The sequence below is a fragment of the Rhagoletis pomonella genome, unplaced genomic scaffold, assembly GCF_013731165.1.
Source record: "Rhagoletis pomonella isolate Grant_MI unplaced genomic scaffold, Rhpom_1.0 Rhpom_scaffold_00007, whole genome shotgun sequence".
Taxonomy (NCBI): domain Eukaryota; kingdom Metazoa; phylum Arthropoda; class Insecta; order Diptera; family Tephritidae; genus Rhagoletis; species Rhagoletis pomonella.
The window spans coordinates 33,237,965-33,265,774 of NW_023458561.1; the positions used below are offsets into that span (position 1 = coordinate 33,237,965).

General features: G+C 34.7%; 1 protein-coding gene across 6 annotated transcripts in view; it reads right to left on the reverse strand.

Annotated features, from left to right (window-relative positions):
• The window catches only part of LOC118742652 (V-type proton ATPase subunit C), a 38,959-nt gene extending 14,112 nt beyond the window's left edge, over positions 1-24,847 (reverse strand). For 2 of the 6 annotated variants that reach the window (XM_036474878.1, XM_036474883.1), the window contains exons 1-3: positions 24,638-24,835; positions 12,065-12,207; positions 10,866-11,019 (exon numbers count right to left, since the gene is read on the reverse strand). In XM_036474878.1, coding sequence (XP_036330771.1) covers positions 10,866-11,019; positions 12,065-12,196 — 286 coding nt within the window. In that variant the 5' untranslated portion in view covers positions 12,197-12,207; positions 24,638-24,835. Of the gene's footprint in view, positions 1-10,865; positions 11,020-12,064; positions 12,208-17,545; positions 17,880-23,675; positions 23,825-23,896; positions 24,060-24,637 lie in introns of those variants that run through there. The other 4 variants (XM_036474881.1, XM_036474882.1, XM_036474880.1 and 1 more) reach the window with 4 other exon arrangements.
• Between the last annotated feature and the right edge of the window lie 2,963 nt (positions 24,848-27,810).

A 27,810-nucleotide genomic window follows, 5' to 3' on the forward strand; every position in this document is an offset into this window, starting at 1 on the left:
TTTAATAAATTGTAACAAAATAAATTACGTAGATATAATAAAATTATAAATAAATTAGAAATGAGTTGCAAAAAACACTTAAACGCTAGCAACAAAAGTGTCACAAACTCTAAAAATGTCACTGAACTTAAAATTGTATGTACAGTACGGCAAACCAGCAAGATATGTATCAAAAAAGCAGTTGAGAGAATTATTACAAAAATGAAAACTGCGTGCTTAAAACGAAATTAAAGCCAAAGTGAAATGCATGCAAATTATAAATAAATACACAAATAAGTTATGCAGCCAAGGTCCTTTAAACGTCGCTCTATTCGGTTGTCTATAAGGTAAAAAGCCATTAGTAGTTTTTAGTGAATAAATCTAATCTTGGTTAAAATTTATCAAACTAGTTTCTTATACAGTACAAGGGATGTTTCAAAAGTTATAATAAACACTTATTTACATTGCCAAATAAAGTTTTTAATATTATATGTATGTATTAAACTCGCTCAGTTACTATTACTGTAGTTCTCACTATTTCTCTGTTGTACTATTTATAAAACTAAATATCGCCCATTTACAAAAACACTTTCCTAACTCAAAAGAGATGATAGGTTAACGATGCGCTTGAAGTTGCATTTCGGTTGTACTCATTATGCGTTGAGACTTAGTCTAGACCCTAGTAAAAAACCTAAAAAAATATTCCAAACTTTATCTAATTTCATCTAAAATCCGTCCAGTCGTTTCTTAGTGAAGATGGCTTTCGCATTGTAGCGCTTAAAGGTCTAACTGAAAAATAAATAAATAAAAGAAAACCTTATCTATACATAGTCTCAGCAAACATTGAGGTTAGTTATCGATTAGAGAATGATTGGAGAACTAGTCACATTCTCCTATCTCAAACGTTAGAGAACGACTCGAAAAACTAGCGAGAATCAAAGCGATCTCAACAAAAATGGGGCATAGTTCTCGACTCGAGGAAATATTAATTCTCTAATCGAATTCTAATGTTGATCTCTAATGGGATTCGAATGTAAATTTCAAACTGCTCTTTTGCTTTAATAAATAACACGCTTTGTTTGCAAAATTTGTGTTGAATGCATTTGCAATGAAATAATATGGAATATGGAATATTGCTTATTTACATTTATTTGAATTTGCGTTGTTTCGTCATCGACTTGAGAACGGTTAGAGAGTTACCCTAGTTATCTAATGTAGAAATCCAAATTTCTCTAACGTTAGAGACTGTGTTTGCTGGAGTATAAAAGAAAGTCGTGATTCTTTGTACGCGCTAATCTCGAAAACTACTAAACGGATTTGGACGAGATTCTCTCTAACATATTCTGTATCGATAGGAGAGTGACCTTTGGTATTTAGGAATTAGGAATTTCTATAGGGTTGCTCCCTTTCTAAAAAATTATAAGATTCGCACCGTTTGTTACAAAAAATGAGGTGTCAAATGCAAAAGGGATTGACCTCTTGATAAGCATAAATGTTTAATTTTTTTAGTAGGGTTGCCACCTACTAAGAAAATTTTTATATTCAATTCTATGAAGCGAAGGTATCAGTTCTGCACATAGCCTCCAGATGTGCAAAAATGTCTTATTTTTGAGTAGGGTTGCCACCTTTTTTTAATAGGGTTGCCACCTTTTTATTATTATTTTTATTTTGTTCTAACATACGCCAATAACGCCAATCTCTAATGTGCTACCATTCTCCGGGGCTTGGGCTCAAGATGTTCAGTAATGAGTTATTTTCTGAGTAGGGTTGCCAATTTATTAAAATTACAAGATCTTCACCGTTCTTTGGACTAAACAATGAGGTACCAAGTGAAAGGATATGGTCTCCGTATGTGCAATAAGCTTTTATTTAAAAAAAAATCCCACCTTACGTGAGGGCTTTTTTTGTTAATGAAATCAGATTTCCACAGTTCTTTCAATTATAAAAAATGTGGTGTCCAATGAAAGAGCTTGTCGTTCAGATGTGAAAAAAAGGTTTTATATTTTCGAAGAGAGTTGCCGCCTATACGAAAAAATATAGGATGTATTAAAAAGTGAGTCGTCAAATGAAAAAACTTGACTTTCAGATGTGATAAGGCTTTATTTTTTTCAGAATAAAAATATAAGATGTCAAATGAGGGCTTAGCCATTAGGTGTGCAATAAGGCTTTACGTTTTTTAAAGAGAGTTGCCACCTGTTTCCTCCAAATGCATATATGTACATACATACTTATACACATATGAACAAATTTAGCGCGTGGCGAAGCCGGCTAGTATGTATATAATTTATTACTTTTTAAACAGGTGGCAACCTTCCTACTGGTGCCTTGGAAATCAAGCTTTTTGAAAACCTTTTCAATTCATATCCATTTTGTAATAATTCCGTTAACTTATTAATTAATTTTAACATAACTTTTTCAACAGGAGGCAACTCTCTTTACAAAAAAAATATATTTACACTCTTTCGTTTGAAACCAATATTTTAATATTTTATATAACTTGTGTACAATTTAATCAAATTCGACATCTCAAAGGGGTGCACCCCTCTTCAAATTTTTTCTAACTAAAAACTTCTTAAACCTTTTTCGGCTGACCCTCCGGTTCAAGTACTTAATACCCCTAATTCCAGCCGAACTTGACTCTTTAAACAGGTAGAATTGCCAAGTGTACGTGTAGTTTAGAGTAAAGCCTTTTCAAAACCATTTCGATTGATACGCATATTTTAATAATTCCTTTAACTTATGAAACAATTTTAATTTAGTTTTCAACAGGTGGCAACTCTTTTCAAAAAATAAAAAATAAAACATCTACAGGAATAATTTTTGAAAATCAATTTGGACAAACGTGGTATACGAACTTCTGATTTAAAAAAATGATCTAATTACAGTGGATCACAAGTTTTAGTTTGGTATTTGTTCTCCAAACGCCAAACTATCCAATTTCTATGCAGAATTGCTCGGTGATTCCGAAAATCGAGTTATTTTTTTTTATCTATGGATACGTTTTCGAGATATTTGCATTTTCGTGAGTATGTAGTTTAATACCCCATTAAATTTTAGTAGAATGAAGTCTAAGTTATAATTTGGTAAAAAATCGCGTTGATTGTTGGCAATTTTTTATTAACTTGTTTTCTCCCATACAAAGTAGGTTCGAAAATATTTTTTGTGGGTAAAAAGTGCGTAATACATTCAAAATAAATATTATCAAAAATTAAGCGATTTTTAGGAATTTTAAACTTGCACTTCATTCTACTAAACTTTAATGGGCTATAAAACCGCATACTAAAAAAAATTCTAAAAAATTTGAATAAAACGTTGAAAATATAGATGCAATTTCGCAGAATATTTATAATTTTTGCACCAAGTTTGAAGTATGAATTTATACGGTTTTTGTTAGATAATGAGCTATAATTTTATAAAAAAAAATAGTAAATATTAAACAAACAAAAGACAAATAGGAAACATTTGTTAAAATGTCGTGAACCTATATATTTTTCCACCACTGTATGTGCATTAGATCGTGCAACGTTATAAGCAAACAAAAACAAAGAAAAAAAAAATAAAATAAAATTCAAAAGCTTAATCGGTTTAGTCTAATGCAATATTATTTTTATACCCGAGCGCACTTGTGCACAACCACGACTACTGTCCATATAACGGACGGCCAGGACTACGACTGGTTCCAAATTGTTGAAAATTAGTATGTCAAGTAGAATTTTTGTAAAAAATATTATTATGAAATTTTTTAAAAGGCGTCACGCCTACTTCACGTCAATTAGCTAGTTCCGAAGACATAAACATCGACTGTAAATGCCGAAGATGTGTCGGAAAAATAGACTTAGCACCCCTACGGCGACCTCTTTTTCTTGTACGGTCGAATATGCATATTTGTGAGCATTGACAAACCGAATTTTCTCGAGTGGGGGCATTTTTGCTTATGTTCCTATAGAGATAACCAAATCATTCATGCAGAACACCGGATTCGATACTGAGCGCGCTACGTCAATTTATATTGAATTGCGGGGAAAGCAGAGGTCATTTTATTCAATTCGATGAGAGACAAGTAATAATTCGATTATAAATGCCGTCATTTGGGGCGTTTGGCGTCCAAGTTTTAAAGAATCGGCTTTGAAAAGCATTTTTACCAGTTAAAAAAAATTTAATTATTAAAAAAAAGCTCTTCTCATCAACAGCCGAGACCTACGCAGAAACTTTATGTTAGTTTAGTGATAAAAATAATAACAATGGATTGGCGCTTACACAATACCATAGTGTTTGGCCGAGCTTCTCCTCCGATTTTTGGAAGCTGTTTTTCATGGCAGAAATACACTCGGAGGTTTGTCATTGCCTGCGGGGTGAACGCTATTAGCCAAAACTTTTCCCTTTTAACAACACTTTTATCAACTTGCAATGTTGTGTGTCCAGACACCATTCATTGCTATAAAACCTTTGCTTTGCAAAGATCCTATAAAAGTCTAGATGACGCCTCGCCGCAAGTAGTTATTTATTGCGCCTAAAAATATGCACTACATATGCTACAGCGGAAATGGACGACACGCCATTTCTTTAAATGAAATTAATTGGTGCTCGTATATATGTACATACATACATATATGCATGTATGTGCACCAATCTATTATTAATATCGTTTAAATTTTTCAATATCTGTTGGAAAATTTTATACAGACAGGACTAAATAGTATAAATAAAATAAAATAAAATTTTTAATATACCACGCTTTTATAAATGGACTAAAAAGTAGAAAGTAATATTTCTCAGTCCCATAGGTTTTGTTTTGATAACTTTTGATTTTGAAATTTTAGCAAAAGTCATTATAAACAATTTATGAGATTGCAAATGAAAAGCGTGGGGCGCATGTAATAGACTTGAATTGATATGAAAATTAATATATGTATGTACATATATGGGTATATGAATAACGATCGCTTAAAATCGATATAAAATTTATGTACTTGCGCTGTAGAAATTTTAGGTCTATGTTTTGTTGTTTGACTATTGTCAATTAAATCTAATTCTTTGTTTTGCATGCGCTTCACGTTTTTCGTTTTCAATCTCATAAATTGTTTATAATGACTTTTGCTAAAATTTCAAAATCAAAAGTTATCAAAATAAACTCTATGAGATTGTGAAATATTATTTTCTACTTTTTAGTCCATTCATAAAAGTTTTTATTTTATTTTATTTTTATGTTAATATGGAATGGTAGTGCGCTCTCCTAAAGATAACACCACAGCGGCCGCTGAGTTTAGTAACTGAACTTTAAATCTATGGGAGCACCAGGTTTGAAATTCTACTCGTTACACTATGAAACTCTTGAAGATTAGATATTCATTTTTACACTTTTGTAATTATCTGTCTTTAACAATTACATACATTTTAAGCGACGTTCGAGGGCCTAACATAAACAAAACTGCTATCATATATGTATGTATGTCAATGTTTCTATAGGCATATTTAATACATATGTATAAGAATATTTTCGAAAACAGCAACGTTTAGTGCCTTTACGGTTAGTTAACAAATAATAGCAAACACACTTAATACATTTTACATACATACATACAAAACCTCTTTATACAAACATGCTTGCACATTTAAAAGCGAGTTTCAAAAATCAAAACAAAATGTATTGAGTAGCAAAGAAAAATATTCCCAAAAAGAACTGTACTTGTGCATTTTCAAAATTTAACTTAGTGTTTGATTTACACTATGTAACGAAAATGTTGCAACTCGTTTTTGTGCCACAAAACGAAAGTAGTGTAGTAGTAATAAATATTTTGTGGAAAAAGTAAAAAAAAAAATATACACAGAAAATCTAATACATTTGGTGATTAGGAAAGATATTTGTAAGTGTAAAAGCAACTTTAAATGAACTGTATAACGGTGTAGCGAACAAACGAATGGACAAACAAAGAGACAATTGAGTGACAACAAAACACTGTTTCTGGTCTCTGAGCATGATTTAAAAACTAATTGGTTCTCTTGATGGGTGGTTGGTTGTTTGATGTTTTGGTTAGTTAGTTGCGCGATGTGGGCTTGTGGGAGAATGGCATATGTACATTCATAACAAATCACCCACATCGGACAACATCTATGATTATAATGAAATGTTCCCAAAATTTCTTCGAAGTTAAGTCATCAATTATTTTTAGATTTGAAAAATGTAAACATTTGGTTTTTATTGTCAATTAATCATTATCACAACATATTTTGATTAAAATTGTACAAACAAACTTAAAAATTAAGATGTTCAGCATTACTTTGGCGTGTGTATGTATGTATATGTATTTGTACTGTTAGGCATATCCCAGTAGATAATTTCAGGAGTTAAAAAAGCCCTTCCGAAAGGCCTTCCTGAGAGTCAAGTGGACCTTCCACTCTACATTTCTTTTTCCTTTCTTTTTTATATGGAGTGACCTCTTCTTTTTTTCTACACAGGGAAGCCCTTCCAGAAGGGCTTTTAAAGGACGTACTTCAGAAGGCCTTTGGAGGAGTTTTTTTTTAAGTTGCCTCTTTAATTTATAGAAATCATACATCTTTGAAGTATTTCATTATGGCTTATATCAAATATATGAATGTCGTATGTGAGAATTGTACCAAACTGAGTTAATAATGCAGTTTTTCTAAACTAATGAAGGTCTTTCAAATGGCGTTGAGTAAAATTTTATTGTCAATTTAGTAAATTTTTTTTATCATATTTCGTTGAATGTATGTAATACAACATTCGTGGGAAATAGTGGCCAAATGCAACACATGACAAAATTCTACTAAAGAAAATCCTTCATAAACACAAAAATAAATAATAATAAACAACAAAAACCAGAAAGGGTGAAAAACTCGCGAATTAGTAACATTCTCTGAGACTTAAGAGAAAATCTTCAGTCACGTTTTTGAGGAATTCGAAACTGCAATCGCGATTTACCAAAGAGCGTGAAATGTAACATACGACATTAATTTATGCGGGCTACGATAAGTAGATTCTCAAACAATGTAAGCATTTTTTGTGTATTTATGTTTATGGATTAAATAAATTTACAATAGGAGTATTCATTTGAGCAAAAAAAAAAACTTCAAAAGTCTAAACTTCGACTTATCTCTTGAAATCTGTATGATTAATACCAAGGCGAATTTATAAAAGGTGTTGCTACTAAATCAGCTGATTTTGTGTATGGGTTTCGCCCCACAGCTTAGAACAGAGGTTTCAAAACTTATTTTTCTCGTAGAACCCTTTCAAAACTTTACTGGTTTCGGTGGACCCCCTGATGCTCATTTCTAGCATATTCCCAAAATTCATCAAAAAATTAGAACATTAAATCTAACGATGTAATTTTGCATCGCGGGGGAGTTCCAAAACGGGTTCGACAATATGCGAGTGCGCGCTCAGTGCAGGAATTAAATCTGCATTCCCCCTCAGGGAAGTCTATCTCTCTTCAACGAAGGTAATGGTGGCATACCGTCCTGTAGCATTGAAAAGACACAAGTGCTCCAATATCTGCCGCCGGTAATTTACGCATCGCCTCACTCAGTGTTATACCAACATCCGTTTCTTTTTAGTCTGCAGGTGGCCTTTAAGGCTTCCCCACATATGATGACACAAAGTTACGGTAAGTTCACCAGGGCGTCAAGACTATACATTAAACTATACATTAAAGTTAAATAAATAGGCTATTAAGCAACCATTTTGGTTCTTTACTATCGAAACCAGGTGAATTTTCGTGGACCCTCACTTACAACTTGTGGACCCCATACTTTTTCACGTCAACGTAGACCCTGTCGGGTCTCCCGTGGACCCCTGGGGGTGCACCTGGACCACTTTGGGAATCACTGGCTTAGAATGACAAATTGAAATATTTTGTTTGTCCTTTCACCCACACTCATACAGAACTGTCACGCCGCAAAAGCGAAAACAAAATACTTCTAAATTTTTGTTTTTCTACTCTTGGGGCTGGATTCTGTAACTGTGAGTTTTCAAGTGTACACTGAAAATTGTGTACACTTCCTCAGTTTGCGATTCAGGAAGTGTGAGAATGAGTTTTAACTGTCAAAATTGTTTACACTTTTCTTCAGATAAAACTCACAGCATTTTATTCGGTGAGTTTTTGGTTGGGAGTTGTGCACTCTGTGTACTCTGCTTTTTCTCACAGTTACAGAAGCCAGCCCCTTCTATCATGGTACAATAATTACAGTTATTATCCTCCCAGAGAGCGCATATTCCGATCTGCCATATTTGAAAAACATCATTGTTGCCCACACGAAAAGGTTTACTGCAAGGAAAAAGGAATATTTCCATGCCCCATATACCATATATGTATGTACACGTATTTTTTTAAAGAAACCTTCTTGCAGATAACTAATTAAATTTGCAAATGCCGAAGAACAAACATTTCAACTAAATAAGAAATTCAAATTTTTTATTGCTCACTTTATTTCAAACGTTTTTTTCTTTTGTTTTGAAGAACTATAAAAATTAAATTGAGCGAAAACAATAAGCAAATCCAACTAAAAATAAAAGAATCAACATTGAACTACGTCAAAATTAAAATCAGGGAGCAAGAATTTCGATGTGAAGCAAAACTCTCTGGGAAGACAATACCTATGAATAATTGTACCATGCCCTGTTATCACCTTATATTGATTGGCCTTGATTAATACTTTCGTCTTAAGTTTTTCAGATTTTCAAGTTTTAAAGGCCCTACACACGGATCGATTTATCGGTCAACCAGTTGGCCAACCGCTAGAAGTTGGTGGTAAATAAGCCGTGTGTAGGCAAGTTGGCAAACCTTCGTCAAGTTGTTCGTCAGGTTGGATAAAAATCAAATTTTTTTGATTTTTGAGGCAGATTGGTCAACTTGTTGCTTTGTGTGTAGACAAGTTGCCAACCTAATATACGATTTCTTTTTTTTTAGGCGTGCATTAACATCAACATGTATTTTTCGGTTCGCTTCGCTAGTGAAAATGCGTATAATTAGTGAAAACTGGGGCGATAGCAATAACAAATACATAAAAATGAGAAGCATTCCTAGCATAGCTTAAAAATTTGCCGGTGCTGTGTGTTGTTCACACTTCAAAAACTCTCACTCAAATAAGATCAGTCAATTGGTTGGTGCGTTTGTAGGGAATTTCGCTAAGTAGGTTGGTCAACTGGTTGGACGATAAATCAATGCGTGTGTAGGGCATTTAAAGCAAAAATGTGATTTTTCTGTGGCATTCCATCGCGACTGGTGGGACATTTGACTTCATAATGTGATGAACTGTGAGTTACTATGTCGTCAGAACTTATTCAGAAGTGGGAATAAATTTGTCCACATAGATAAATAACTAACGTATAAAATTCCTTTAAAAATTACTAAATAAATTCCAAGTTCTTTTTAACTCTTATTTGAATGAATTTGACCGGTGGGACATTGAAAACCCCTCCATATTTTATGTAAGACCAAAAACAAAACATCAAAATTTATGCACCAACCAGTATATAGAATGTGGTACATACAAACTTTTTGATTAGTCATCATGGAAGCCAAAATGCGAATTACAAACAAAATGGAATTACTCGAATCACACATCATCTTTCTATTAGTGTGAGTAGTAGTTTGCACAAAGACTATGGCACGGATTCAACTTGCGCAATGCCTCTAGAAAGGACCAAATAACAACATATAATCTCAATTCTATTTATAAATATATATGTACCATTTATGTGTTATGTTTATATGTATGTATGTATGTATGTACATATGTTTGCTTGTGTAGCTGTACAGGTTAATTCTTGTTTCGTGAATATACTATGTAATTGTTAGTATGTTTGTTTAAATGTAAGTACCTATGTATGCATGTAGGACCGTATTACTTTGAAATAAGGCATACAAAAACAGCAACACAAAAATTCCTCTTAATTTTGTATTTATTTTTCAAAGTGTGTTGCTAAAAAAATAAATTCCAAAAAAAGCTCAGCTCAACAAAGTGGCACATAGTGTTGCCAGACTGCAATGTGATGATTGTGCGCATGAACTAAATAATATAGAGGCAAAATCGCAGGAAAACTAACACAAATAAACACAAGGATTAAAAAAGCAAACAAAAAAAAAAAAACAAGAAAAAAGTAATAACGAAAAATTAGAGTCAAAGGAGGAAAATATATAAAATTAAATAGTTGAATCGTATTAAAAACAATATCAAGAAGGAAAAGAGGAAATTTACAGGAGTATTAATTTCGTTAGTCAAAAAGACACCGCATGTTTCCAGCTGAAAATCGATTAGTTTTTAAATCCGTACGTCAAACTCAACGATTTTATAGGAATTTCGTAAATAGTCTAAATTTCAATTCATTAATTTCAAAATAGTTATACTCTAAGTGGGAGTGTATTGGGACATTCCAAACGAAAAGGGGTAAAAATATTTCATTCCATTTTAGGGGGTCTGCAAAAAATGCACAAGTTAACTCTTTGTTATTGCGCTCTTTGATTTTTTTTTTTTGTTAATTTTATTTTTAGAATTTATTGGTTTTTAATTTTTTTGTTTTGTTATAAAAAAAACTATTAATTTAGCATTGCAATCAACATTCCAAAAGAGCACTACTAAAAGAAATTGTGTTGGAATCAGTATTCCTTTAATATTTTTGATTTCTTTATACATTTATTTATTTTATTTTTTTTCAATTGCAGCCCACAAGTAAAGTTTGCCCGCGTGCTTTGTTTTCTTGTCTTATATGCATTTTCTACAATAACGTGTTCTGTCAAAAGTAAATAACTTCTTCTTTGTTTTTTAGTTATAAAGTAAAAAATCCAACGAAATTTACAAACTACATAGTTAATATTTATAAACGTAATAAAAATAAATGCATGTATGTATGTAATTGCATATGAACTTACTGTTGTTGGCGAGTAGATTTTCGTGCAACTTATCGCGTTGATCCTCGAGCACCTCACCCAAATAGGCGGCAACTTTGCGCGTAATTTGCTCCACGTAAGTATCTAATTTACCCAAATCATCGGAGAGACCGACCAATTGATCGAGTGTACCCACCTGAAAGAGAATGCAAATGTAATGACGAAGAGGAAAAATGCTTGGTTTCTCGAAATTTTACTATGTTAATAAATAGTTTAGTCTACAGCTCTCAAGAAAAACAAAATTTGCAGGAAAAAACAATTTCTTAAAGAATATTATCCGTTTTCTTACGTTATTTCGTAAAAGAGTCGAAGTGTACACAGTGCATTTCATTTTGGAAAACTCGGCAAAAAATCGGAGAGTATGAAAATATTTCTTGAGAGCTGGATACTAAATTGAACTTGGTACATAATGAAATGTCCGCCACTGTATACCGACAAAAGGGAGTTTTGGCGAAAACTGGGGATTGTCGGCACATGTTAACCACGGTATGGTAAAAAGAGCTAAAAACCTTGGAAAAACAATTACATTACTAGCGCACAATTAATTATAATTACATAACACAATTCCTTGTAATGAAGTAAAACAAAAAAATACTTTTTAAACTAGTTCTAAGGAATTCAAAATGTAACTATGGAATTCTTTTGCGGTGGACTGAAGGAATTGATTTCTAATTCCAATTCTTCATAATTGAAAGTAATTAAATCCTAAAGGAATCATTACGACCCAACTCTGATCTTCGTTGATAACTCCATAATTTGCTTTGTAGGCAGTAGATGGCCAAGCACCGGAAAATGCAAAGCAGTGCAGGAAATATTTCCTTACGAACTTAACAAATGGCCTATGGAGCAAAAGGAAATAATATGAATTCGCAAGGAATCGAATAACAGGTCTTTAAGGAAAGTGAAACTCTCGGACTTTCGCAATTTCATAAGTGGTTTAACATAAGCTATAAACATATGTTGCAATGGTCAGGATTAGAGTGGTAGACAACCTCCTGACACTCTTTTTGAATCGAATGAAGCAGATACTTTTTCTAGTTATCTCGGCCACGCTTCTACTAGGCAGATAAGTAATTGAGAAATATCCGGCATTACCTTGCTGACAGACTTTTCAAATAGTACTAATTAAATATTGGAAGGAGAAGAGATTAAATTCGAAAATTTGTTTGTTTTTAATTTACCTTCAAGTCGGGTATATGAAACTTATAATTGTTGCATAGATTATTTTGTTTGCTGGTGAGATTGTTCATGGTGTCGAACGTTTGCTGGCATGTTTTATCGCCAGGGGCTGAAATAAGCCAATACTCGGACATCTTGTTGATTTCTAGAGCAAAATAAAAACACATTTATTAATTACATCGATAGAAAGACCACTTACTAAGCATATTATACGGAAAATGTGCAACAAACAACACACACAAACACCTCAAATCACATGATTCAATAATTAAAGGTTTGTTCATTAGTGACATTCGAGTTCTGACACTCGCTTAACTCCCGTAGAAAATCTTTGCACACACACACGAATCCACACAAAGTGCCTTGCTAAGGGAGCCGATTTTGTCAAGAGGGATTGAGAAAACTTTTTTCTGAGCAAACCTTTTATTATCGAATCATGCTCAAATCATACGTACATTAATACATAAGCATTGCGAATTCCTTAACTCGAGAAACATTATATGCCATCAAATATTAAGAATTTAAAACATACCTATAGCATACCAATTGAATTGACCTGTCTAAAATTTTAATTTCAACCTCAGCTAGTCTGTTGTTTGCAGTTTGCGTTAGATCAGCTTGAGCTCCCAGTAAACGACAAATCAAAACACGCCCAAACTCACTACGCCCATCAAGTGCAACGATATGACATCACATTGCATAGCAGAGTAGAAGAGTCAATGTTCACATAATGGACACGATATCTACTTTGGTCTTAATGTACATATGTACATACATACATACATACATAGTACGCACACGGAGTAAAGGACTTACTCTAAACATACCTATTATATAAAATATTCAAATGCATAGTTGTATGCGAGCAAATAGCTATTAACAGCAGTTAAGGCACGAAGGACGTCTTCGAACAAAAAAAAAACACTACTAAAGTCTAAGTTTAAAAGGCAAATTGAAGATAGAGGTTTAGCTTGATTGACATGTCAAACCATTCTACTTACTTACATATCTACAAAATGGGCAGTTGGCCGCCATTCGATTAGACGAGCAAGTACATCGCTGTAGTAAAATCAATGGATCCATTTAATTATTTATAGTGTTGTAAAACTTTCAATTGATATTGCATTGAACTTGAACGACGATAAGTTGGACGAAGGACTCAGGAAATGGCATTCAATGGGAAATACCTACAGAAAAGTATACATAACTACATATATGTAGGTGTGTACGAATGTTTGTATGCTAGTAGTTGTCTATTAGGTGTGCAGACATGACGTATGTATGAGTAATTTAACAGGAATAATGAAAGCGATGAAGATTAAAGTGCTGTGGAATCTATAGAAGGGGAAGTTAATTAATAAAATGAGGGACAGTTAAGATTTGAGTGGTGAGTAGTAGGGAATTCGACATGGTACAATAATTAAGCTGGCAACAAAGTATTGCCCCTTGAAATATGCAATGTCATAATTTTCAGAATTTTTCACAGCTGAATTGCTGAATCTTTTAACTGCATTACAAACGTACCTAGAATCGCGGTTAAAAGAACTGGTAACATTTACAAAATCTTCAGTAACGTGCAGAATAGACTGTTACCACTTCCCAAAAACTTAACAAAAAGATTAACGAGTCTTTTCTGCACGTTACAGAAAGTTTTGTAACCGGAAAATTTTATTACCAAAAAATGCTACCAGTTCTTGTCATCGCAATTCTAGGAACGTTGATAATGCAGTTAAAATATTCAGCAATTCAGCTGTGAAAAATTCTGAAAATTATTACATTGCATATTTCAAGGGGGAATACTTTGTTACCAGCTTATGAAGTGGTAACAAAATTTACCGGTTACGTGAGTACACAGAATGCGAAAAGGGTTTAAAAATTGACCGGAACTTTACGGCTCTATTCTGTATCAGTGACAAATTCTTGTCACAGTTTTTTTTTTTTACGGAAAAATACATATGGACATTAGACTGCATCACCAAAAAAAGTTGCGGTTTTTCCGCCGGGATTACAAAATTTATTATATTCTAAGACGTTCACCAAAATATTTGGGAAAAATATTAAGATTTAAGTGAGCTGGACCGATTCGAAAATACCTCCTAAAATGGAGTTTTTTATGAATAAAAATAGTTTCGTAAAAAACTTTTTGAAAGAAGTCCCCTCAATTGACAAAACAGATTAAGCTTAAAAAATCTGCATAAAAATATTTAAAAATCTTTTCAACGGAATCGTAAGAATGAGATTTTTGATGCTTTTTTTTATACTTTACTTGATATACTTGATTTACAAAAAAACTTGAATAACTGGGCCAAAACTATTCTGATTTTGACTTATGGGATCTCAGTAGAAAGGTATTTTCACACTGTTTTCATTTCTGTCCAAAAAAAATCATTCGTGTCCTAATTTATTTATTTTTTCAAATACCAACACATCTTAATTCAACTTTGAATGACGTTCGTTCATCCTACCTTTCTCTTTCATCCCCTGAATGAGTTTATTAGCAAAGAAATAAAATACCTTTACACCGACACATCTTAAGTCTAAATCAGAAGAGTTTAGGCTCAGTTATTCAAGTTTTTCTTATACCAATCTTTGAAAAAAGTTAAAAAACAGCATCAAAAATCTCATCACTACGATTCCGTTCAAATTTTTTTTTAAATATTTTTATGCAAATTTTTTAAGCTTAAACCGTTTTGTCATTTGAGGGGATTTTTTAAAAAAAAATTTTAAGAAACTATTTTTATTCATAAAAAAACTCCATTTTTGGAGGTATTTTGAAATTGGTCCAGCTCACTTAAATCTTAAAATTTTTTCGAAATATTTTGGTGGACATCTTAAAATATTATAGATTTTATAATTCCAATGGAAAAATAGTACCGATTTTTTTTGTATGGGGAGTGATGCAGTCTAATGTACATATATGAAACATTTTTAATTTGTCAGTAAAAAAAATAAAAATAAAATTGTTACCGATACAGAGGGTGCGTTCAAAAATGCGTCAAGCAAAAGCACCAGTCTCTTTTATATCTAAACTCTTGGAAAATATAAATTTTCTGTGTCAATCATATAATTAAGACTTATACTTTATCAGATTGAAACTTTGCCAAATTAATGGTTAAAGAGAAATTACTTAAAGTTTGAGCAAAAACGAGTTAAAATGTCCCAGCCGTAATGTTGGAATGCCCCATAAGTAGATGTGATTAAAAACTTAGTTTTTTTATTGATTTGCACACCTAAAAAAAATATTTTAACCCTTGACGACCGAGGGATCCAAATGGGTTACTTTTTAACTTGTGGTTATATTAAAAAAGTTTGAATGTAGTTTTTTCTTTTTTAAATAATTGTATGAAAGAACAACATAGTTATAGTTATAGTAATTTTGAAAATTTGTTGCAAAATTATGCTAATTTCACATGTTTGCAACAAATCAAAAATGGAAAAACAGATTTTCGTTTCCCGTGTTTATTGATTTCTCCCCTCCAAACGGTAAATAGTTTTTACTGCCACTGTCAACACCACCAACGAAAATTGCCGATTCTCAGAAATAACAGAAAATCGCAACACAAAATGTGGTGGCGTATGCTCACAAGATACAATACTTTTATTCCTTAGTAAAGGCATATTAGCCAAACCTAGCCAAAATTTTCCAAGTTAAAGTTTGAATCAGGGTTGCCAATTTCGTAAATTGTTGTTAGGTTTTTTGTTGAATTATTTTGTCTGAAAAACAACTAAAACTTTTCGTGCCCCCTTTAGTTTTCGTAGTTATCTTTATATTATAACTAGCAACGGCGTGCTTCACTCCGCCTTAAAAGTATTTTTGTGTTGTTTGATACCCTTTACAATTTACTTCATCAATTCAAAGGTGGCAACCTCCTCAGAAATATTTTCGTCAGTAAATTTTCCTACCCATATTGCTATACATATTTAATTTATGTTATCAATTAAATTAAAACTACCAAACATGTGGCAACCTCCACAAAAATATTTTCGGCTGTAAACCTTCTTAAACCTCTTTCTTTTGACAGCAGTACTGCAATATTTACTATATCTTATCAATTTACTGAAACTGCAATTTTCAAACAGGGGCATGCATTAGTTTTCGAGTGATGCGCGTACAAACACAGACAGACAGACAGACAAAAATTCTAAAAATTGTTGATTTGGCTTCTTTTGGTCTAAGGTCGAGTCCACGTAATAAGCGGCAAAGCGGCGCCATACAAAAATGCCGCTCAGCCGCTCAGAAATGCCGCCCAGTGCATGGCCACTTCAATAGTATTTAATATGTTTTAATTTTGAGCGGCTCAGCCGCTCACCGCTTTGTCGCTTATTGCCTGGCCTCGGCCTAATAAAGACCATCCATATTCATTTTTGCTTTAATATCTATAATGTACAGACATCGGCCTGCTACAATTTTAATTTTAGTGTACTAGTAAGCCCGGGCAGACGTTGTCCTGCTACACGCAGATATATAGGCAGGTTACATGCATCGTAGATATTATGGGTCTTCACACCAAAGCTCGGTGTGAAGAGCCATATTGTTTCTTACATTTCATTTGATATCGAAATTTACAAAATATTGTTGTTACTGTTCACTACGTTTGAAAAAAAAACGATCTCATCAGCCAGAGGAATGGATAACATTGGATGGTGTTGAAACGGTAATTTTTTTGTTTCTGTTGATACGCAAATGTTTATACATATGTATGTATAAATACATACTACATTATTTTGTTGCTATTTCTACGCAACATAAACATACATATGAAGCGTAGCCGCGAATAACATTGCAAATCTGTCGCTTCGGATATGGACAGTTTGTAGTTAGCGTAAACGAACATAGCGACACGAGATTTTTAAGAACGTTGCGAGAAGCATAGACAAAATTTCGATAAAAAAAAACAATATATTTTTTCTCGGGTTCAAAACTATCCTATCTTTTAAGTTGGAACCAACAATACACACCCACAAAATTTCATTGAAATCGGTTAAGCGGTTTCGGAGATTAGCGTAAACGAACACAGGAACATGCTATTAATATGATTTCAAATACCGTATAAATAGTTAAATAAAAAGTTTCTTAAAACAGTTTTAATTCTTATTAACATAACTAAAAAAAGTTATTGGTAGATTTTTTTTTCAAGTGGATGGTAAGTAATTTTTTTTTAATTTGGAAAAGTACCGAATCTAGAAAAATTGTGTACCGATCCGCAATCTACATGTCTCGGCGTTTTTTGTGATTTTAGCGTCCCTACTGTGTTATCGCGTTCCAAGTGAAATCTGTATAGTTCTTCGATAGCTTTACGAAAACTCCGGTTGTTAGATTTTATCATTTAATCATTTTATTTATGTAAATTATAAACGCTGCAATGCCATGCCAATTGTACCCAATTCACTCAAGAACCCATGCAGCTGACTTGTAAATCATTCAAGCACTCATAAATAAAATATTTGCTATTTTTATACACATTCACGCTCTATAAACATACTCGTCCTTTGATGGCACACAACGATTCAGTCCGTAAGTGTATTGGCTTAGCACAAGAACTTAGCTGGCCTCTCAACATTTTCCACATTAATTAACACTTTCAGCATTGACTATTTTCGCTGTTTTATTATTATTTTATATTCGCACTTAATCGAATTTCAATAATTTTTTTTCTCCTTAAAAGCAAACGGATATCATTTATCACTGCCAAAATACAACAAAGAATTTATTTTATTTTTTTGTCCAAAATAATTTTTCACTATTTTGCTAAATAGCATTTCCATACACGAAGAAGCTCTATCCGCAACTGAATTCGTCCTTTGTACTATTCGCTCTGACAAGCATGCACGGCTTGCAGTCAAAAGCAGCCAAGCAGCCAAGCAGCCAACCAATAACCGAACTCTAAACCACCCGACTCACCCTAAAGACATATGGAGCATAAGTCAGGAAAAAATAAAATGCGGTATATACACTCTGTATGCTCTTGGACATGATGGCGTCTATTGTTGTCACTTAGTCATGCTGTTTGTTGTGTAGTCCCTCCGACTGACTGCTGGTTGATCGTTGTTGCTGTTCAATGCTTTCTTTCTGTATTTAGTAGTATTCGGGGCACTCGACCCTCCATCACTCCGACTTGAACCGATGAAGGCATTTCTTTTTGGCATTAGAAATGGGTAAAAAATGTCAACAATGCTTACGTTGCTGTCATTTAATTGCTGTTGTTGTAAGGTTGTATTGTACGTTAGTATTTTATGTTATGGTTGGACAATGTCATGTTGAATTGCTATGTGTGCTTGCGGTAGAAGGAAGTGGATTTCTGTAAGAGATAAACATACCAATGGCGCGTAATATCGGAATGTGACGGCCAGTTTGTCAGCGGAGATGAGGAGTTGATGGCGATATAGGAGAAAGATATCTAATGGATATTTTCATTATTCAAAGTACCGATATCTTCTAAACTTTGAAGGGCATCAAGCGCACACATCAACTTATTGTTGGGTCTGTTTGCACAAGTGCATCGCACACATGCTTGTATACTTATGTATGTATGTGGGCGTTGTTTTTGTCTGGTAGTAAATTTTAGAAAACCAAGTTTTTTGCCATTGCTGTTGAAATGTGTTAGGATAGGTTGTCTCTCTGGTTCATCTAGGGGGGAGCAATCGCGTACTCATGTCGCTTTTATACCATGTAGAAAGCCTAGAAATGACTTCAACGCCATTATTTAAAAAACAACCTAAGCACCAAAATTATGTTGAAATACTTGATAAAAGTGTGATAATAAGAATAGTAATACATATTTGCCATTCAATCAGATAATCGTCCGAAACACAACAGAAAATTGGCGGTAGAGCCTTCTTTTACTAAAAGAGCTTGCTTTAGAAGTTGTAAAAGAAGCGGTTTTATCACTGGAAAAATTTTAAAATCTCAATAACAAATAATCCTTGAGGACTTGCTTCAAATATAGTAGAAGATCCGAATAAGGCACAATCTTCACACATCTTGTACCAAAATAAAAATAAAATAAAAAAGGCTTGCGAATCCAAGGATATACATAATGTTGTCTGCGAAAAATCTGGCCCAAAATTCCGGTTGGCGAGCTTTTAAATCAAAACACACTGTAAGGAAAATCTCAAGTTTTGAAATTACACAAAAACGCCAAAACACCTAAACATAAACTTCTACATGGAAAATGTTACTCATACGCCATGTACGAGTACTGCCATGTACGATGTGGCGTATGAGTAACATTATTTCCCTCCACTATTTCATACAAAAAATTATTGCACACTTTCATTTGACTGTTCACAAATTGCTTATTAATCCTTCGATTTTCTCCTTAGTAGCTTGCATTTTTTTTGCAAAAGAATAGGCTTTAATCCAAATGATAAAAATTTTATATAATTTAAATAATAATAAATCAAACTTAATTAAATACTTAGGAGTCGAAAATGAAAATTTTAGTACACACTCAATAGCATACACAAAGAAAACTACAAAATTATATACCAGCATATTTTTGTATAACTAATATTTGCCTTTGCATGACTAATGTCACTACCCCTAGAACCATCAGAAAAGAAATAACAAAAATTAGTTAATAACAAAAAAAAAAATACAATCGTATGTAAAATTTGGCCAAACAAATTTCCAGAGGCGCCTTTCTATGGAAGTGTGCTACTCACACTCCAATGAATTTAAATTGCCATGCGGTAGAAATGCAATCAGCGATAGCAAATGGTATATTCGTGCAAGCACACAGTGCAGTTAAATAAATCGCACACATGCACAAATAATAGGGGCTGTCAGACAAGTAGTCAGCATGGTAACGAGTCAGCGTGAACAACCTTGTAGAGTTCAGTAATTCTTTCTGGACGCGTGGCAATGCGATCGAACGAACGAAGGAACGATTTATAGTATGAAAGACTAAGCGAATAACAGGGCGTATGAGTTTTGTACGAAACGTATACTCACCATGCATAGCATTTATAAATATATATGTACATACATACATACTTATCGTAGTATAATCGGCATATGTAAATTTGTATTTATTTATGTATGAATGCGCTTATGCGCATAGGTACATATATACATACTAGAGGTTTACGCCGACAGGTTTTGCGGCGGCGGCGACGCCGGCGCTACTGCCCATAAGATAGATTCCAAAGAGCATGGGGCTACTAATGGAACCTGCGTGAATGAATTTTTCCTTCGTTATGAATTCGAAATACAGCCCATTATCGAATTAAAATTTTAATGAGAGAGAGTGATTGTATTATATTTCCATTCGAAAATGAGCTGGATTTCACTTCCTCTCTTGTTACAATGGTTTTCACATTTTTTCGAACCCATCTCGAATGTATTTCCAATTCACTATGAACGTTGGAAAACTAAGGTTGGTTATGATTTCGTTCTCAGTTCGATATTCATATTGGATATCGAAGGTAATTTTCGAACGTTCGCCAAAATGTTTATAGGGTTGTTTTATCTCCAATAATTGAAAAGATAGATGCAATGAGGCCACTTCTATTAAAACTGCTTTCTGAGATATTGGCGTTAAAGTTTTTGATGTGTTATAACTTTCTTTTTGTTGTAGTATGTGTATAAAAAAGTAGTATTGTTGTAGTATTGAAAAGAATTGTCTACTGCGGAAAAAATCGTTAGATTACCAGTATTCGACCCTAATTTAACTGTAATAAACGCTTTCGTCCAAAATCGAAATTGGCGGCGGCGTGGCTCGGCGGCGTATACCTGTAATACATACATATGTACATTATTTGAACATTCTATGTACATAAATATATGTATACGTAGTACAAACGCGGACTTGTAACATTTTTCATATAAATTTCCCCAGTAGTTTTTCTATTTTTAGAATTCTCACGGCATAAAGTTCTTCATCGAATTTGCTCTATTGGCTTCCGCAGCGCATGGGCGCTAAGCAGCTAAGCAAAATGGAGTGACTTTCAGGGCGAATGCAATACTAAGGACAATGAAGCACTGACACCATTCCCATTGCTCGCTCACCAGCCGCGTACTCACCAATCAACAGACAACTGAACATAGCAGACAGAGGGCATATATATCGTAAGTTTGTATGTATTTATGGTAGTATATAAACCCAAATTGAATTGTATAGAAAAGTAAATAATTGAGCGGAATACAAGTTGAGCAATTGAATTTCGTGTGCTGCGAGCCGTTGCGAAACCAAGAGCGGAAAAATTGGTTGGTGGCGTCTACCGACTGGCGACAAGGCAAATGAATAAAGCCACGACGCAAACCTACATTACGAACGTTTCCTGCCAACAAACGCTGCTGAATAGAACAAACCAAGGCAACGAAATCAGTCGTAGTGGTAAGTGAACACCGAAAATTATTGTATAAAAAAAGTGTAAAATTTCCAAAGCCACAAAAATATAAACAATACTGAAGCATGCCGGCGCCACCTAGACTAAGTGCAGCAGCGTGTTGACGTCGCACGCTACTGTCTGGATGAGGGTGGGTGTTTGATGGTTGACTGCTACTTGCAGTCCACCGTATGGCGCATAGCTAGTAAGCGTGTAATGTAAACATGATTAGCAGCAAGTTTGAAAGGGAAAACAGCAAATGTCATGTCATCGTCACTGCGAAAATTTGCGCAAGCGAATAAACTCACCCCCATCGCTAACCTCGAAGCCGCAAGCATACATAAGTATGCACATATACATTTCGAAGAGGAGGCGACACTACGGTGTGGTTTAGGTCTTTAGCTGGCGTCGCCGATGCTAACGAATGCGTTGATAATGACGATAATGCTATAGAGTCATGGCTAAAAGGAAACTGAGAGTGGGTGAACGTTGTTATTGATGTTGCTACTATCTATGTATGTATGTATATATGTAGTATCCATATGGTGGAAGCAATAGCAAAGTTTGTTGGCACCGTTGGTGCGCACGCAGGCACGCATACAGACGTTAATACTGACGCACCGTATGTCCATGGTGGCAACAATTTCAATACACTTCGATGTCGATGGTGCCGGCAGACATTTGTTATTGTGGAATATCCACCACGGACACCCTAAGCGCTGACTCAACGGGTGTGCTGCTCTTACTAATTAATTAATAATAATGTTCCCATTTAATGCCATTTGAACAGAACTTTTTATATGGTTTTATTCCTCTTTACTAAGCGATGCTTCGCTGTGTTACCTGCAGCGGCGAGCGCTGCTGTATGTTTGTAAGATAATTTTGAAGGTACATATTTATGTATATAAATATAAACCTTTGTGCATATGCATATTTATATGTAGCTTCACAAAAGAGGAGACCAGGAATCGGAAATGGATTTGATAAATTTGTACTTTCATCTAAGTCTTCTTTATAAAGCTTCTAAATATTTGTTAGCGACAAATCTAAACAATAAGTCTGTTTTTAACCCTAGTTTAGACAGACTCTGCCGTAACTTAAATTTTAAGTCTGTAGACTTAAGGTATTAAGGTAAGAAAATAATAGATTTGCTTGCATTCCAAAGCAGATAGGTAGTTTGTTTTTTTATAAATAAATATAAGAGCGTATTTTATACGAAAATGGCAGAAATATAATATTAATGTAAATTCGCATACAAAAGATGTTATATAAATATTTATGTACGTAGTGTACAAATCTGTGCAATTGCAAAGGAACACATATGTATGCATATGTACATACATAAGTCTGTATGAATTTATGTCTTTCGTTGCATGGCACATTCATATAAATGTCTGCATAGTGTATATAATTAGTAGCTAATTTATTTAATTCTTTGTTTGTATGAAGGCTTTCATTGCCAGCGATTATTCTCTTTATACAAACTACAGTCAAAACACACTAATTAAAGGTAAAAATTGTTCATATGTGTATGTAATTAGCTGGCTATCAGTGCAATACAATAATACTAAAAGGGTAATGCTTTTCATATGTATAAAATCGGTCATTTGTCTCCCGTCAGCGATAATGACTTTTAGATGATGTGTGGTTATGGCTTAAGATATTAGTACATACATATATTTAAGAACTCACATATACATTTGCAAAATGAATGCATATTTTAAGGATAAGTTTTATAATTAAATACGTGATGTCTGCGCCAAAACTGTGCGCAGTGAAAAAACAGAGTTCATCAAGCACGTGCCACTGAAACCTTGAAAAGCGCGTATATAAAATAGATATGTTTTACAAACAAGGCGAAGTCTTACATACATACATACATGTACATATAAATAGGAAGATAGTTTTATTAACGCTTACTAGGTGGCTTAACTATTTTTAAGGATATGTGCACAAGCGGGGCCTTTCGGTTGGTAACAAAAGGAAACTTTTACAAAGTTATGCCGAGCAAAAACTAAATTCGTCACAGTTAATGAAAGGATATCACGTGGTAAGCCGTCCCTAGTTGTAAGCACGCAATCTCATGCCGAAAAAACCATGAACAGCTAAAAATAAATATAAAATACCATGAAATTTGGGCAGATTTATTGTATAAATCATTACCGAAATATTAAGCCTAGCAATTAAATAAATTGTTTGTTTGATTTTGGGCGCGACCAGGTTTTGATCTCGCAAGCAGGCGTGACGCCACTAATGTTAAAAATACAGTATGAGATTACGGACCGGCTTTTTCACTTAGATATATACGCTTCACACGGAAACTCCATAAATTTTTAGGTGAGGCAGGTCAAAAGCGGGTCATTGTCACTAGTTTCCGGTGGATGGCGGTATCAAGCAGCCAGGTATTATTAATTGTATTCGCGTGTCTTAAGCTAAAAAGAAGCAAAGAATAAATGTATGCATGTATATAGTCATTTATAATTTTTTTAACGAAATGATATTACAACTCACTGCCCAGATGGCATCTGAGGTAAATGCACTTTTGATTCATTTTACGTTTGCAATTATTCTCTAACTTTCTAAATAAATGAATTGTATTGCATCAAATTAAAATATTCAAATTGGTCAAATTGGGGCACGGGAGGCCAAATGCGAAATCAAAACAAACACACTGAAAATTCACCATGCACCTAATCCTAAATTTGACATTTCTTTGCAGCACTGCGCGTACAAAAGCTATTTCCACCATGGGCAGCGCTATTGTGGTGTCAGCTGTTTGATGACAGTCACATGACAGCTTTGGATCGATAAATTTTTCGCTCACGGGTTCGCAAAATCTTGAAAATGTACATTTTCAGGATGATTTTTCACCAATTTCGCAATAAGTCTGTGCAACGCCATGCATCGCAGACTTTTGCCAAGCATCTGTTCATGCGATTGTGCCCCTACTATGTGCCCAAAAAGGAGTGCAATTGATGCACACATGATCTTCCCAGCATTTAGATGGGCACCAAAAAAGTCATGTTTTAACCTTCAATGCAATGCCGTTCATAAACTTTGTCTTATTTGCATAGTTCGTTTGCGCCTTGATTGTAATTTTACATTCTATAGCCATGAAACGCAGTCATTTAACTGGGAACACCATCAAATCAGGCACAAACATTTGTTGCTCCCCCACTAGTTTTCTAACCACACTCACGCACACACATATTCCTCATTTTCTGACATTGGCACGGGGCACTTACGTTTTTGGTTTCGTGTTTTCTGTGGAGCTGCGAAATTTCACTTCAACTGCAACGTAATTTTGCAAAACTAACCGAGAATTTGTGCGATTCGATGGTGCAAATAATTTGCGTTGGAAACTTTTCACTTACAATTTTCTATTACCCAAAAATCAATCGACAACGAACGACGACGGCAACGACACGACGGCCACAGTGACGGCGAGAAGACAGACTGTGCAGAAATTCAACACAACGAATGTGCGTGTGAAGCAGAATTGATACGAGCACAAAATAGAATGCAAAGAATTCACGTGATGACAATTTTATAGGCACTGAAGTAATTTTGTGACCGATTACGTTGCTTGTCAAATTGTCAATTGGTCACTCACCAGTGCAAGTACTCCCGACTTTATTGGTAAATCTATGATGCTTTTACCACTACTGTATTTTCTACCACTTTTACAAACAAACGCTAAAATCTGCTAATCTTTGCAGTGGGAGCACTCCATAATCCCGACTTTAAAGATCCCGACAAAACATAATCCAGACAATTTTTAAAAATCCAGACAATAAAAAATTCAGGCATGACATAATACAGACATAACAAAATCCACAGCAAATAAAATACAGATAACACATTATTCAGACAAGACAAAATCCCGACAACTCAAAATCCCGACAAGACACAACCCTGCAAAAATCGCGACTACTCCATGCATGCATGTAAGGGGTACTCCCGAAGGACCAAGGAGTACTCCAAAATTAACCACAATTCATATAAAAAATATGGTCCAATTAACATTGCGATGTCCTAGGGCAGGACCATATACTCCATCTCTGTATTACATCAGAGTAGCACAAAACTACTCCCAACATACTCCAATGACATTGTCGTTATATTTTTTCGTTTGTACACGCTTTTGTTCTTCACTTCGCATATGCTTTTTTTGAAATTAATAAAAACCAAAAACAAAAATTAAAAATTACATGTTGCCTCTGACGACATTCGAACCCGAACATGCTGGGAGCTAAGAACTAACAGCTAGCATCTCTACACGTTCAACTACAGCCAGACATGCAAATGTACTTTCAAATGCTTAACTTCAAACACCGTTAAAACACGAGCAGTGATCGGGTAACAATAAGCTGGTGCAGAGACACGAGTTGGTTCGCTACAGCATGACAGAGGAGCACTTTTGTAAGTACTCCAATATACCACAAATGGACTACATGATTCCACGATTTTTGCAGGGAATCCAGAAAAAAAAATTGCAATGCGTCCGGCAATGAAATTGATGACTTATGCTTAAATATAAACGGTTACCACTCCACATTTTTTCGCTTCTTCACTGCAAGGAGCCTAACCCTCACCTTACAAAATCTTCGGCAACCATTTTCCCACAAGGACGAAAGCTGCGTATTCTCGTCGTGGCAAACCAATTCCGACGGTGAATAACCCAAAAATTGTCGGGTCTAGCTGTCGTTCCCGGCGCATACAACCGAAATTGCCAATAAACTACAGAGCCGTAGCAAAGTCCTCAATTCCGCAATTCGGCAGTACTTGGGCAAAGACAAAGAAACGGTGTTACAAACATACAAGGCTGTCCGGTTCTAAATTATGCAGCGCCTGTGTGCTCGCCGGGGACAATTGGTTCTCAGTGGACGGAACTCCAGATATGCCACAATACAACACCCCGGACAACCAGGGGATGCCTTGCGATGTCGCCAGAACATCACATCCACAGTAAAGCCAGTAAGGGGCACAACATCATTCTCAGGAAGCAGTTCCTAGTAGGGTGCTACAGATGTCAACACTCGAACTAGCTTGTGCTGAAGGATCAGGTCCAGCACTACGCACAGCATCCTTGGAACTGACAGGCTATTAACGGCATTTACAAACTCCAGTAGAGTGAATGCCGTCATCAGTGCCAATGACCACCTGTAAACGAGAGTGAGCTTCATCTGCCACGAGATAGCCAACTCGCCTCCCAACATCCAATATGAGTGTCCAACATGTGGAGATTGCCCCCATGACATCAACCACCTCTTCACATGCCCCGTCAATCCAACTCAACTAACATCCCTTTCCCTCTGGTTCTACCTCATCGAAATATCAAGTTTCCTGGGCCTACAGTTAGTCGAGCTTGCGGACAATTACGGGCTAAGTAAGCCCTTACAACAATAACAACAACTGTGCCTTTTATACATTATTTTTGAATGAAAACAGAAGACAGTCATGACAAAAATACCTACAAAATATAAAAATAATTAAAAATCCCGCGATTTTTTAATTATTTTTATATTTTGTCGGGATTTTTTGTCGGGATTTCCTGTCTGGGATTTGGTCGTGTCTGGATTATGTCTGGTCGGGATTATGTCTTTCGAGATTCTGTATTTCGGTATTATGTATATCGGGATTTCATTTTACACCCATGTATATCATTTTGGCATTAAGAACCACCGAGGGAAAATCCTGCTGCTCTTGTAGCATTTTTTATGAAATCGCCATGTTTTATCCTATATGAGTAAAATCTGTTTAATATTGCTTCTTTTAACAAATCTACCAACTACTACCAGGTTTGATGTAAAATCTATTACTATGGATTTTTTATGAGTCCGTATCAATTTCGGTAATTCATTTTGGTCTCTAATCCCTAAGAGCGATGTTAAGCAGACGATGATATGATCCCTGGTCACGGCACTTTTTCTCTCATTTTTCCGTTCTTACTCTCTTTGACCATCATGCTGTTATGCAGAGGGTCAAATGGCCAGCGTATTTTTTGTAGAACAGCGTATCTGCATGTCGAACAGACTATATATTATATCAAGATCTCAATTTTAAAATAAAAGATTTGTTAAGTCGATTTCATTAACTTTATTTTAAAAATTTTTGGCGATTTATTTCAAAAATGGCGCTTTTTTTTGAACAATGTAGACACCCTGGTTTTACACTTTTTACACTAAGTTATCTGGAACGCAACTGATTCGGTCTCAGTCCGCTAGTCAAATTTGAACCGATTGGTCGTGCGGTTCAGTTCTCTCGCTCGCTCTCAAATTTTTCGTTGTGCAGTGAAAGCACCAATAATTCGTGACCAGGGATCATATGATCGTCTGCGTAACATCGCCCTGGGCTGTTTTTTCTTACGCGTAAAAGCACATTTAGCGCATTTAGCTCTAAATGCTACTCTAAATGT